Source organism: Canis lupus, chromosome 33, assembly GCF_003254725.2.
Source record: "Canis lupus dingo isolate Sandy chromosome 33, ASM325472v2, whole genome shotgun sequence".
NCBI lineage: Eukaryota > Metazoa > Chordata > Mammalia > Carnivora > Canidae > Canis > Canis lupus.
Genome location: NC_064275.1, coordinates 28720714 through 28733818, shown reverse-complemented (window position 1 = coordinate 28733818; position 13105 = coordinate 28720714). Strand labels below are relative to the sequence as shown.

At 38.8% G+C, this 13105-nt stretch overlaps 1 protein-coding gene across 2 annotated transcripts in view; it reads left to right on the top strand.

Moving 5' to 3' along the window:
- OSBPL11 (oxysterol binding protein like 11) overlaps positions 1–13105 on the top strand; it is an 81625-nt gene that overhangs the window by 54541 nt on the left and 13979 nt on the right. For both annotated transcript variants that reach the window (XR_004811543.2, XM_025474663.3), the window contains exons 9-10: positions 4201–4699; positions 7813–7999. Coding sequence is in view for 1 of the 2 variants with exons in the window: in XM_025474663.3 (XP_025330448.3) it covers positions 4201–4699; positions 7813–7999 (686 nt within the window). In the remaining variant the exon portion in view is untranslated. The remainder of the gene's footprint in view (positions 1–4200; positions 4700–7812; positions 8000–13105) is intronic.

Below are 13105 nucleotides of genomic sequence, written 5' to 3'. Positions count from 1 at the left end.
TGAGAATTCCTCTCAATCTTTGTTCATATAATATAGTTTATTTCCAATTTTGTTACATTTCCTTTTTTTCAATTAGTATTCTTTCTTTGCGAAACATTATACACACAGTCTTCCATGTATATAAACAGTTTAAAGAACCACAGTAAAGACAGTGAAACATGTACCAACATACCAGGTGTGAAACGTTTCCAGACCTTGGGAGCTCACTGTGGGCCCTTCCTGGCTATAGTCCCCTACTGCTTACTGTTTTCTTTCTTTTTATTTTTAAACTAATGATTGTTTCAGTTTTATCGATCTATCTATTTATTTATTTATTTTTTAAAGATTTTATTTATTCATGAGAGACACACAAAGAGAGGCAGAGACCTAGGCAGAGGGAGAAGCAGGCTCCATGCAGGGAGCCCGATGTGGGACTCGATCCCGGGTCTCCAGGATCACGCCCTGGGCTGCAGGCGGCGCTACACCACTGCGCCACCGGGGCTGCCCTGCTTACTGTTTTCTAGATGTAACCACTTACTTGACATTCATGTCAGTCATCTCCCTGCCTGGTTTTTATATATACATAGTTTTACCACCTGTATATGTTACTTTATTTTAGGAAAAAGTGAATAGCTCGCACAAGTTTAGCTGTATAAAGAAAGGGTTCTGTTACCATTCATAGAAGAAGGCTCCCAGGAGAAGATAAGCTAAACAGAGTCCCTGGCTTCAGTTTTGTATAGATTATTGAGAAAGTTGAGAAGAGCCCTTTCAGAAGAAATAAGAATGCATAATTCTGAGTGAGTCTTGTGAAATATATGACTCACAAAGTTAGAGCATTTGGTGTGAGCCAGATACTGGCCATTTAGCAGGATTGTGGGCAGAGGGAAGAATCTGCTTCGTGTTTTCCACCACGAAGCAAACCATGACCCACATCCAAGTCTCAGCAGTAGATTAAAGCCAGAACATGTGCTTAGGTGAAATGAAGATCTTTAGCCAGCCCGGACAGCACAGCATGGAAAGGAGAGTTGGCTCTTCAGCAGATGCCTACCAGAAGCCAAAAACAGGTGCAGATGGGACCTGTTTCCCTAGAGGCTTCTGCCCCGAGGTTTCAAAAGATGGTAACAGAGGCATAATGGAGCGCATGGATGACAGTCTTCCATGTCTGTCTCTCAAATCACATCACTCTGATCTGGACCAGTTTCCCTGTGTCTGCTGTACAGCTTTCTTCCTGGGATGTCCTTTCATGGTCATCCTATGCAAGATCTGTCTCCTGTATTCCTTTCTTCTTTTCTGGTGAATGAGAGGCATTTCTGTGGAGCACATCTTCCTTTAACCCCTGAGAAAGATCTGTGGGAGGCAAAATGTGGAAATGTGTGTTTATTTTGTTCTCATGTTTGATTGCTAGTTTAGATAGAATTTCTAACTTGCAGTTATTTTCCTCTAGAATATTGCCTCCTTGCTACAGCATTCTGATGAAAAGAGTGATGTCATTCCAGTTCATCATCTTCTGCTTGTGACTTGTTCTATTTCTTTTTTCTCTGAAATTTAGAATCTGTCCTTTGTCCCCAGAAGTCTGAAATTGTCTCAGGGCACTTGGTGGGCCTTTACAGTATGACAACTCATATATTCTTCAGTTCTCTGAAATTCCCTTGAATTTTTTCATTGATGACTTTGTCTCCAACATTTTTTCCTGTTCTCTGAAATCTTCATTTCATGGTTATTGGACTTCCTTGTCTGGCCCTCTTACCTTCTTTTCTCTGTCTCCTATGTGTTGTGAGATCTCACTATTTTATCTTCTGATCCTTCTCTTGATCTTTAATTTTTGTTACCGTGTTTTAAAGTCTTCTAAATTTTTGCTTTTCAAAAAACATACTTGTTTCATGTATCTAATGTCTTCTCAAGTCTCTGAAGATATTTTTATTTTTAGGATTTTTTTTCCTCCTGTTTAGTGAGATTTCTGTTACTTCCAAGTCTTTTTTTTTTTTTTTTTTTAATTTTGGTCTTTGTATTCCTAATTAGAGATTTTTTCAGCAATCCCACATTTCTTGGATTTCTGCACATGATTAAGTGTGGGAAAACTAAACACTTGATTTTAACTTTTGAACATATGGGTGGAGCCTGTGCTTTTAGCTGAGCAGGGTGCCCAATACAGGGCTCAATCTCAGGTCCCTGAGAGCATAACCTGAGCCAAAGGCAACTGCTTAATCAACTAAGCCACCCAGGTACCCCAAAAGCATAGGTTTTAATTTTATTTTCACATTTCTTTTTCTTTATTCATATTCTTTCCTAAGGCCTTATTTCTGCAAGAATGAATACTAGGCTAAATGGATATGAACATCTTTGAGCTCTTGAAAAATATTGCGCGCTGCTTTCTCAATTTGTTGAACCAGTTTGCAGGGCCTCTAATTCTGCTGTAAAGAAAACTAATCCACAGGGCGCCTACTAATCCTCAGTAGGTTTAGGATCAGCCTCTTGATTTCGGTTCAAACCAGTCACAATCTCAGCGTCATGGGATCTGACTCCTGTGCTCAGTGCAGAGTTTGCTGTAGATTTGTCTTTCCCTCTCCCTTTGCCTTTCCTCTCCCATGTGTGTGTATGGTCTTGCTCTAAATAAAATCTTAAAAAAAAAAAAAAAAAGCAAATCTTCCTTACACTTACCTGACTTTAGGGTCAAAAGTACCCTTCTTTTGTTTTTTCAGTGGAAGAATTTAGATTTAACCATCTGGATTTCGTTTAGATGATCCCAATTTTGTCAGCAACATCCAAAGCATCAGGAGCCAGTTAAACTTATGCTTTCCTGTCTCCACTAGGCCTGATTAGGTGGTGACCTTGAGGTCATAGAGCTTCCTCAGCCCGTTTTGATCTGGTGCTTTTTGGCCTTGACATCCACAGGGAATACAAGCATATTATTTTCTATTTACTCATGGCTATCTTGGTAGTCAGGGCGAACTTGATGATGGCATAGAGGTGAAGCTTGTTTCTCCTGGGGGCGCCTTTTCAAGGATATTTGGGCTACCTTCAAAGATGCAGTGTCTTGATTCATTGGAAGGTCGGTGACATGCACATTTTCTTCTTTTGGGCCTGTGACTGTGGCACCTTTCAGCATGACTTTCTTGGCCTTCATAGCCTTTGCTTTGATGGCCGGGGGACGGGGTGGGAGGGAACGGGATTCCTTCTTCGCCTTTGGCACCATCTTCGTGAAAAGCAAGTTTCCTTCTTGAGGGGCACCTGGCTGGCTCAGTGAGTAGAGCATGGGACTCTTGATCTCAGGGTTGTGAGTTCAAGTCCCTTGTTGGGTGTGGAGCCTACTTACAAAAATTCTGTTCTTGAAAACCGGTTTCTTGTGCTTAAAATTAAGTGTAGGTTAAAATTTTTGCTTCGGTCAGTGATCTCTTCAGTCTGTTTCCAGGAACTGCGGATATGTCATATCTTGATCAGGCATCTGTTGTTTATTTTTAAAGTAGGAAAGGAAAAAAGGCATGACTAGCATTTGAGTTTTACCACCATTTCCCTGATGATACTCTTATCCAGTCTAGGTGAGTTTTTTCTTTTAAGATTGAGATATTTATTTATTTATTTATTTATTTACTTTTTAAAGAATGTCTTCTGCCGGGATACCTGGGTGGCTCAGTCTTTGAGCGTCTGCCTTTGGCTCAAGGTGTGATCCCCAGGTCCTGGAATTGAGTCCCACATCATGTTCCCCTTGGGGAGCCTGCTTCTCCCTCCCTCTGTGTGTGTGTCTCGTCTCTCATGAATAAATAGATAAAATTTTCTTTGAAGATTTATTTGTTTGTTTGTTTGTTTATTTATTTATGATAGAGAGAGAGAGAGCGAGAGAGGCAGAGACACAGGCAGAGGGAGAAGTAGGATCCATGCTGGGAGCCCGACGCGGGACTCGATCCCGGGACCCCAGGATCGCACCCAGGCGCCAAACCGCTGAGCCACCCAGGATCCCCAAATAGATAAAATCTTAAAAAAAAGAATGTCTTCTACCTGGCCCTCTTGAAATACTGAATTGGTATTTAATCTTAACCACTTGATTTTCATTTCCTTTTAAGCATGCTTATTTTTTAATGAAACCAGATACTTTTGTGACTTTGTTTTTAACACTCATCAAGAATGAAATGTTTTTGGAAAGGTAAGAATAGTTTTTTACAGATATACATGGATTAAAATTTCCCTCTTTGGTTGATTTTGTTTTTTTTTTTTGTTTTGTTTTAGGTGGTGCTTCCTACATTTATCCTAGAGAAGCGTTCCTTGCTGGAAATGTATGCAGACTTTATGTCTCACCCAGACCTATTTATAGCCATCACTAACGGAGCCACAGCTGAGGACAGAATGATTCGCTTCGTTGAGTACTACCTTACCTCATTTCATGAAGGCCGTAAGGGAGCCATTGCTAAGAAACCGTACAATCCTATCATTGGAGAAACATTTCACTGTTCCTGGAGGATACCAAAAAGCGAGGTGTCATCCAGTGTTACCAGCAGCTCTTCCACCCAGGCAGTCACAAATCATGCTCCTCTGTTGGAGGATACTTTGAGCCAGGTGGGATCAGACTGTTATACAGTCAGATTTGTTGCTGAGCAGGTTTCCCATCATCCTCCAGTCTCAGGATTTTATGCAGAATGTGCAGAGAGGAAGATGTGTGTAAATGCACATGTTTGGACTAAAAGCAAATTTTTAGGCATGTCGATAGGCGTGACAATGGTTGGAGAAGGTAAGTAGAAAAACTGTTCTTTAATTTTTAATACCAAATGATAATCTTAAATTTGGGGAAACTAGATATTATAAATTTGTGGTTTTTTGATATTATAAATTTGAAATGTATGTGCTACTATTTTTTGTTTTTTTTTTTTTTTAAGGTTTTTTATTTATCTAATAGAGGGAGAGTACAGGCAGAGAGGGCTGTAGGCAGAGGGAGAGGGAGAAAACAGGCTCCCTGCTAAACAGGGAGCCTGATGTGGGGCTCAGTCCCAAGGTCCTAGGATCATGACCTGTGCCAAAGGCAGATGCTTAACTGACTGAGCCACCCAGGTATCCCTGTTCCATTTTTTAGGATGTTCCAGAATGATGGGAAAGGCGGCTCATATTTATGAACAAATACAAATTATGTTTTTAAATTTTTTTCCTGATTTTAAAAAAAGTTTTTTTATTATAGAAAATTTGAAAACTTAGAAAAGTATCAAGGGGAAAATAAACCATCTCTAATACCTCCATCTAGAGAAGGCTAAATTTAGCATTTTATATTTTTTCTATTGTGTATATGTTCATACTTTTATTTTTGTTTTGTAAAATTGGGATTAGTTCTCTCTCTCTAGTTTTGTTTCCTTTTTTTGTTTGCAATAAATATTCATTTTCCCCTTCTCATTCATAGTACTTTAAGAGATGTTTTGGTAAGTGTATAATGTCCTATGAAATGAGATAATTACCATCTTTTATTTAACTGCTTCCTCTCTTTAGATATTGAAGTTTTTATATTTTCATTATTATATAAAAAGTACTAAACTAAAGAGATATAATACGTAGAAATATCTTCTAGCTTAATCATTTATATTTCCTGAGCAGGTTAATATTTTAAAGAAATCATTGCAGAGTTAATGAAAATATAGTGGCAGAAAAAACCATACCATTTAAATGTTAAAGGAAAACTCTTATGCACAGAATAATTTGTTCAAACTGTAAAATTACAATGTAAATTTGGCATAATTAAGCCTATGATACTAACATTTTGAGTGTTACTGTATGTAGTGTGATGAAAATACTTTACCCCCCTTTTCAGTTTTCCTCATTTTTAAGATATGTTGTGATATGAGTCTTACTGATTTCCAAATGTTTTCAGTTAATCAAAATTTTTATAACATTAGAAAGTACTCATGTTTTAATAGTTAAAAAGAAAAAAGTTTGATGAAATCAGTGGGAGACAAATCATAAGAGACTCTTAATCAGAGGAAACAAACTGAGGGTCGATGGAGGGGAGGAGGGCAAGGGATGGAGTAATTGGGTGATGGACATTGAGGGCATGTGATGTAATGAGCACTGGGTGTTTTTTAGACTGATGAACCACTGACCTCTACCTCTGAAACAAATAATATATTATATGTTATTAATTGAATTGAAATAAAATTTTTAAAAATTTAAAAATGCAACAATGTGACTAAAAATAGTTTGCCATCTTCAGTTATAAGCTTCATAACATTAGCTTTAAGATCATCATAAAGTAATTTATTTTATATATGAAAAAAAGTCTAGAGGTAATGAGACTTGTTCAAGGTCACAAAAGTTAAGGTATAGCCAGATTTAGAATTTCCTCCTTTAACATACTGTTCCTGAAGACCCTTAGCTCTTACTGAAAATCTGGTAATAGTATTCTCTTCAGAAAGGAAATACGTTGGGAAGTAAGGATAAGCATTCATATCTTAACCTTGCATTAATCATGAAGGAGGTATAAAATAGGTAATTTTTAGTATTTATGTGCTAATTTTATATTTATGGATTGCCTTTTAATTTGATTTTAAAAATCAAATTTTTATAGTCACCTCAATAGAAAATAAATAAAATCAGGCAATGAGACTTACAACAATTCATTTTGTTCTATAGCCATGTTTTGTTTTTATTTGTTGGGGAAAAATTCCATTTAATGATGAAATAAGTGAGGTTTTAGAATTCTTTGTCTTTGTTATCCTAACTAGTCTATCCTCATATACATTAAAAACTGACTGATTTTTAAATTCTTCAGACTTTAAATTATATTGTATGTAATGCTTATGTTAAATATATTCTTAGACATCAGAGATCAGAAACCTAGGTTGTAAGATGACATATTTTTAGAAAAGTAATCAAAGCATATCTTTTCCGGGATCCCTGGGTGGCGCAGTGGTTTAGCGCCTGTCTTTGGCCCAGGGCGCGATCCTGGAGACCCGAGATCGAATCCCACATCGGGCTCCCGGTGCATGGAGCCTGCTTCTCCCTCTGCCTGTGTCTCTGCCTCTCTCTCTCTCTCTCTCTCTCTCTCTCTCTCTCTCTCTCTCTGTGACTATCATAAATAAATAAAAAATTTAAAAAAAACATATCTTTTCTAACTTAAAATGAATCAGCAATTACTATTAAACTCTTAAAATATACCCTTGCTCAGTGGGAAGTCTGCTTCTCCCTCTGCCCCCTCTCTTCCTCTACCCCTCTCTCCACTTGTTCTTTTTCTCAAATAAATAAAATCTTAAAAAAAAAAAAATTTAAACTAGGGCAGCCCCAGTGGCCCAGTGGTTTAGTGCCACCTTCAGCCCAGGCCTGATCCTGGAGACCCAGGATTGAATCCTGCGTCGGGCTCCCTGCATGAAGCCTGCTTCTCCCTCTGCCTGTGTCTCTGCCTCTCTCTCTTTCTCATGAATAAATAAAATAAAATCTTAAAAAAAAAAAAAAAAACAACTAAATTCTGTGACTGTATAGCATTAGACATTTATTCCCAAACTGAAAAAATTATTAGTATTAATGATCAGGCCATAGCATGATGCAGTATAACATGTTCTTAAGATGTGACTTAATGTTTTATTTTTTTAAGTCTATTAGAGGGAAATCTTGATCTATTTCCACTGTAATATTTTCTCATCCCATAAACCCCAGAGGGATAGCAAAGTCATAATGAAAGTAACCTAGATTCATTATTACCAGGAATGTTAGCAAATACAATTGTAAGTGAAATTAGTTTAATCCAAAGTTAAATGAAAACACAGCAAAATAATGTTTATTTACTAGACTTGAGAAAAAATATGGATGTTTTAATACTGTCTTTTTTTAAAAAAAAGATGTTAACCACCTTCGTGTTTTCACATTCAGGTATCCTCAGTCTATTGGAGCATGGAGAAGAGTATACATTTTCCCTACCTTGTGCATATGCCCGGTCAATTTTAACTGTTCCTTGGGTAGAACTGGGTGGTAAAGTCAGTGTCAACTGTGCAAAAACTGGATATTCAGCCAGCATCACTTTTCATACTAAGCCATTTTATGGTGGCAAACTACACCGGTAAGAACATTTTAATGATACCTGGTTCTTATTCTATCAGTTTGGTCTTGTATTATAACTCCTTATTTTTCTGCTTTATGTGGGTGGAGTTGGAGTTTTATTTATGTTTATTTTTTCAAGGCATTCTGGACATCCTGCTTCAGGCTTATTTTATTTTAGATACTCATGAGACACAGAGAGAGAAAGGCAGAGACTTAGGCAGAGGGAGAAGCAGGATCCACACAGGGAGCCCGATGTGGGACTCAATCCAGAGACTCCGGGGTCACATCCTGGGCCAAAGGCAGATGCTCAACCACTGAGTCACTCAGGGGAACCAGTTTTTTTAAAGATTTTATCTATTTATTTTAGAGATCAAGAATGAGAGTGAGTGGTGGGGAGGAGCAAAGGGAGAGTGACAAGCAGACTCAATGCCGGGCTCCATCCTACAACCTGAAATCCTGACCTGAGCTGAAACAAAGAGTCAGACACCACCCAGGTGCTCCCCCATCCTGATCTAGTTTTTAAAAGTGACAGATCCCTAACAAGATGTAGAGTAGAATTCCTAACAAGTGAACATTTGGTCGGTGGCCCAATTTCTGTCTTTAAAGAGGTTCAGACTAGATCCAGGCCTCAGTGAAGGCACCTGTTGGTAGAAGTTAGTGTGAAAATATATCTAATCATATGAAGTAGTTCAGGCAGCACAAAGAGGGAAGCCACTGGGTTTAGGTACTAATACTGTGAATAGTGGCTTTGTTCTCATCTCGTCTAGGAAATGGCCAGTTCTTATACCCCCTTCTCAGCTTCTGTCAGTCTCTTCAGCACTGGTCCAGATCATCCAAACTGCATGGAGACAAGTTGTCTAATAGAATCCTCAAAAGGATACTGACTCTCTTCCTTAAGCCCTTCATATCTATTCTGACTGTCCCTAAAGTTGGGATCATTATCTCTGTTTATAATTCCTAATTGAAAAATACATCTCTTGTTGATGTTTTTCACAAAGTAAAAATTTGAGTGCTTTGATCTAGACATGGAACATTACCAGCTTCCTAGAGACCCTTCTCATGCCCTGTTACAATCACACACACACAAACATACACACTTCCTTCCCTTTTAGGGTAGCCACTATCCTGCTAACACTATTGATTAGCTTTGCTTGTTTTTGAGCTATATATTATAATGAAATCATATATTGTGTGTTCTTTCATCTTTGACTTTTTTTTTTTAAATATAGGAGGAGGTTATTCTTTTTTTTTTTTTAATTTTTATTTATTTATGATAGTCACACAGAGAGAGAGAGAGAGAGAGAGGCAGAGACATAGGCAGAGGGAGAAGCAGGCTCCATGCACCGGGAGCCCGACTGTGGGATTCGATCCTGGGTCTCCAGGATCGCGCCCTGGGCCAAAGGCAGGCGCCAAACCGCTGCGCCACCCAGGGATCCCTTGAACAGATACTTTTAGCTGACTCTAACGTATCCTCTTTTTCCAGTCTAATCTCTCCCAAGACCGGTAGTTTTACCTAATTTGTCATTTAAAAGATTACTATTAGATAGAGACTTTTCTAATTTTCATATCTTTTCAGATTTTACAGAATATTATAATGAAGGCTTTTTTCTTTCACATCTTTATTAATGGCCATGCCTCTCTCCTCAGACAGCCTAGTTTTTTACTGCTATCTGCAATCAGAGCAGACACATTATCTGCTGTCTGCATTTGATATGAATATATTACCTTCCACTTGTCTCCCCTTACTCCCTCATTTTCCACAACTCTCTCCAATGCAGCCAAGTGAGCTTACTTAACTATTCCTCATGCTCCTGTCTGTGTCCTAATCCCATTTTCCACATTTACTTTAGGATGCTGATGATTTTATAGAATACCCTAAAGTGAAGTCAGAATTATCATTATATGTAAATAGATACAGCACTCTGTCTATCTAGTGGTATGGTATTAAGATGTGAATTGTCTGCTAAGTGACACACTTTCCTGCATACTGGAGGTACAGAGTAGAAAGAAAGACTACTTCTGCCTCCAAGAAGCTTTCAATATAGTATTAGAATCCAGCACCCTATTTTGGAAATGTTTGTAAGGCTTTTACAAAAAATACTATATATAATAAAAGTCTACTATTATAATAATCATAGCAATATAAAAATGATTAGGTAATTATTATACCTGAAAATAAAAATTAATTCTGACTTTTTTTTTTTTTTGTAAGATTTTATTTATCTATTGATGAGAGACACAGAGAGAGGCAGAGACACAGACAGAGGGAGAAGCAGGCTCCATGTAGGGCGCCCGATGCAGGACTTGATCCTGGGTCTCCAGGATCACGCCCTGGGCTGAAGGCGTCGCTAAACCACTGAGCCACTGGGGCTGCCCCTGACTCGTGTTAAAGTAAAAAAAGAAACCTGATGCTCAACATACTTCTCATTGTCTGATAAAAGGAAGCCTGTCACTTTTTCAAGAGAGACCAACTATTTTCTTGCTATTAAATTTTAAAGGGATTTGTTGCAGGTATCCTTATATAGTGGCTTTTTTTTTTTTTTTTTTTTTTTTTAGATTTTATTTATTTATTCATGAGAGAGAGAGGCAGAGACATCGGCAAAGGGAGAAGCAGGCTCCATGCAGGGAGCTCGATGTGGGACTGGATCCTGGGATCATGCCCTGGGCTGAAGGCAGGCACTTAACCGCTGAGCCACCCAGGCATCCCCAAACTTTACATATTTATTTAGGTTTTTTTTTTTTTTAACTTTTAGGTAACCTCTACACCCAATGTGGGGCTCAAACTCACAGTCCTGAGATCAGAGTTGCATGCTCCACCATCTGAGCCAGCCAGGTTCCCCAATCAACGAAAACTTTCTGTTGAAGCCAAGTTAATATATCCAGTGATTTTTCTGGTATTCAAATAGCTGTAGAGACACTCTAGACTATTTAAAAGGCTTGATATCATTTGTTTAGGAAGTGAGAGAATGCTTACTTACCAGATGAGTAGGATGATAACTTAGGATTTAGGCCTTTACTTCGTATCTTAAGGGGCACATATCCTGTGTTATTGGTTGATACAAAATCTACATCTATATGCCCCCTCCTTTTTTTTTTTTTTTTTTAAGTAGGCTCCATGCCTAGCATGGGACCCAACACGGGGCTTGAACTCATGACCCTGAGGTCAAGACCTGAGCTGAGATCGAGAGTCAAATGCTTAACTGACTGAGCCATCTAGTCGCCTCTAGATCTCCATGCTTGTCCTATATTTAGATATTCGTTTACTTATCGGCTATACTTGGTTTCATGCCGCGGTGACAGTTAAGTAGTTATGACAGTCTGGCCTGCAAATCCTGCTGTTTACTTCCCAGTCCTTTACAGAAGATGTTTGCCAACACTGCATTAGGCTATTAGGAAGAATTATTATGGGCAGCCCTGGTGACTAAGCGGTTTAGCGCCGCCTCCAGCCCAGGGCGTGATCTGGAGATCCCGGGATCAAGTCCCACGTCAGGCTCCCTGCATGGAGCCTGCTTCTCCCTCTGCCTGTGTCTCTGCCCGCCCCGCCTTTCTCTCATTCTTTCTGTGTCTGTCATGAATAAATAAATAAAATATTTTTTTAAAAAAAGGAAGAATTATTATAAACAGAATGAGGTGAGCCCCTTCCTCTTCCTTGTGTTGCTTTTCATATTCCTCGTCGCATACCTCTGGTATGTGTGATTCTTGTTCCCTGCTCCAGTTTTTGTGTTGCTCTTGCTGTATAGCTGCACTAAGCAACAAAAACCCCACATAGCCCAGCATGCATGACAGGGGCCTGGGTTTGCTCTTTTTCAGTGGAAAGGCATGTGAGGGAGATGATAACTTGAGAGATTGTGCTGTGAGTAAAAGATCAAGTGAGGAACATGGTCCCTAAATCTTAGAATTTGGCTCTGGGTATGTGTGGATGGAGAAGGGAAGAGATAAGTATTTAGTGTCATCTCCTCGTATCCTGTTTGGTTAGAAACAAATTTTTAAAAAAGGGAACAGTGTTGTCAAGTGGGGTCAGAGAGGAAACATGGACATCACAAGAAACATTCAGTAAGGCAAGAAACTCTTCACAGTAGAATTATTTTAATAAATTCATATGCTTTGAAGTATAATTGAGTTCCCACCTGTATTGTAATCAAGCAGACTGGTAGTCTTGGTATTCCTTGTGTCCAGTGAACTATCATTACATATAACTTTTGATTTTGGATGTTTAGTTTGCTCTTAGATTCCAAACCCCTCTTACCTCGATCTGCAGAATCTGACTCAGATCATTTTGCTTATTGGCACCTACATCTCTGCCTTGAGTTCTGACTTTGCAGACCTTTCGTTAACCTCTCCTGACTAAAAATGATAGATGGGCTTCCTAAATTTCACTTCTCCCTCTGGTTCCTAGGCCCTGGGCTTATACCTGACAAACACTACTTAGGCTTCCTGTAGCCCAAATCAGTGGGCTCTGGTCCGGTGGATTGCCTCTTGAATCCAGATAAACCATAGTCAGTGGCATACTGATTAGACACTAACATTTGCCTGCCATTCTCGAAGTCCTGAACCTCTCTCTTACCTGACCCTGTTGTTATTTTTGTCCCACAGTGAACACAAAATGCTTCATTAAAAATAATTAGACCTGGGCAGCCCCCGTGGCGCAGCGGTTTAGCGCCGCCTGCAGCCTGGATGTGATCCTGGAGACCTGGGATCCAGTCCCACGTCGGGCTCCCTGCATGGAGCCTGCTTCTCCCTCTGCCTGTGTCTCTGCCTCTCTCTCTCTCTCTCTCTCTCTCTCTTTGAATAAATAAATAAAATCTTAAAAAAAAAATATTTAGACCTCTTATTCTGATCTTCATTTGAGCTGCATCCTGTCTGTTGATAAACTAGCCAGACGACTTATTCTTAATTAAAATGTCAACAACAGTAGTGTTTAAGTTCTCTCTGAGTTCTCTGTTGATGATGATAATTTTTGTATACCAGTACTCCTAATTTTTCTATTTTGGCAAGAGAATATTAATACTTTTTTTTCTATTTTTCTACCTCTTACTGGTTTAGCTGTTTCTATATTTAAAATTAGGCTAATGTGGTTTTTATACAGAATCAGTATATCCAGAACTTCAAATATAGGGACTCCAGA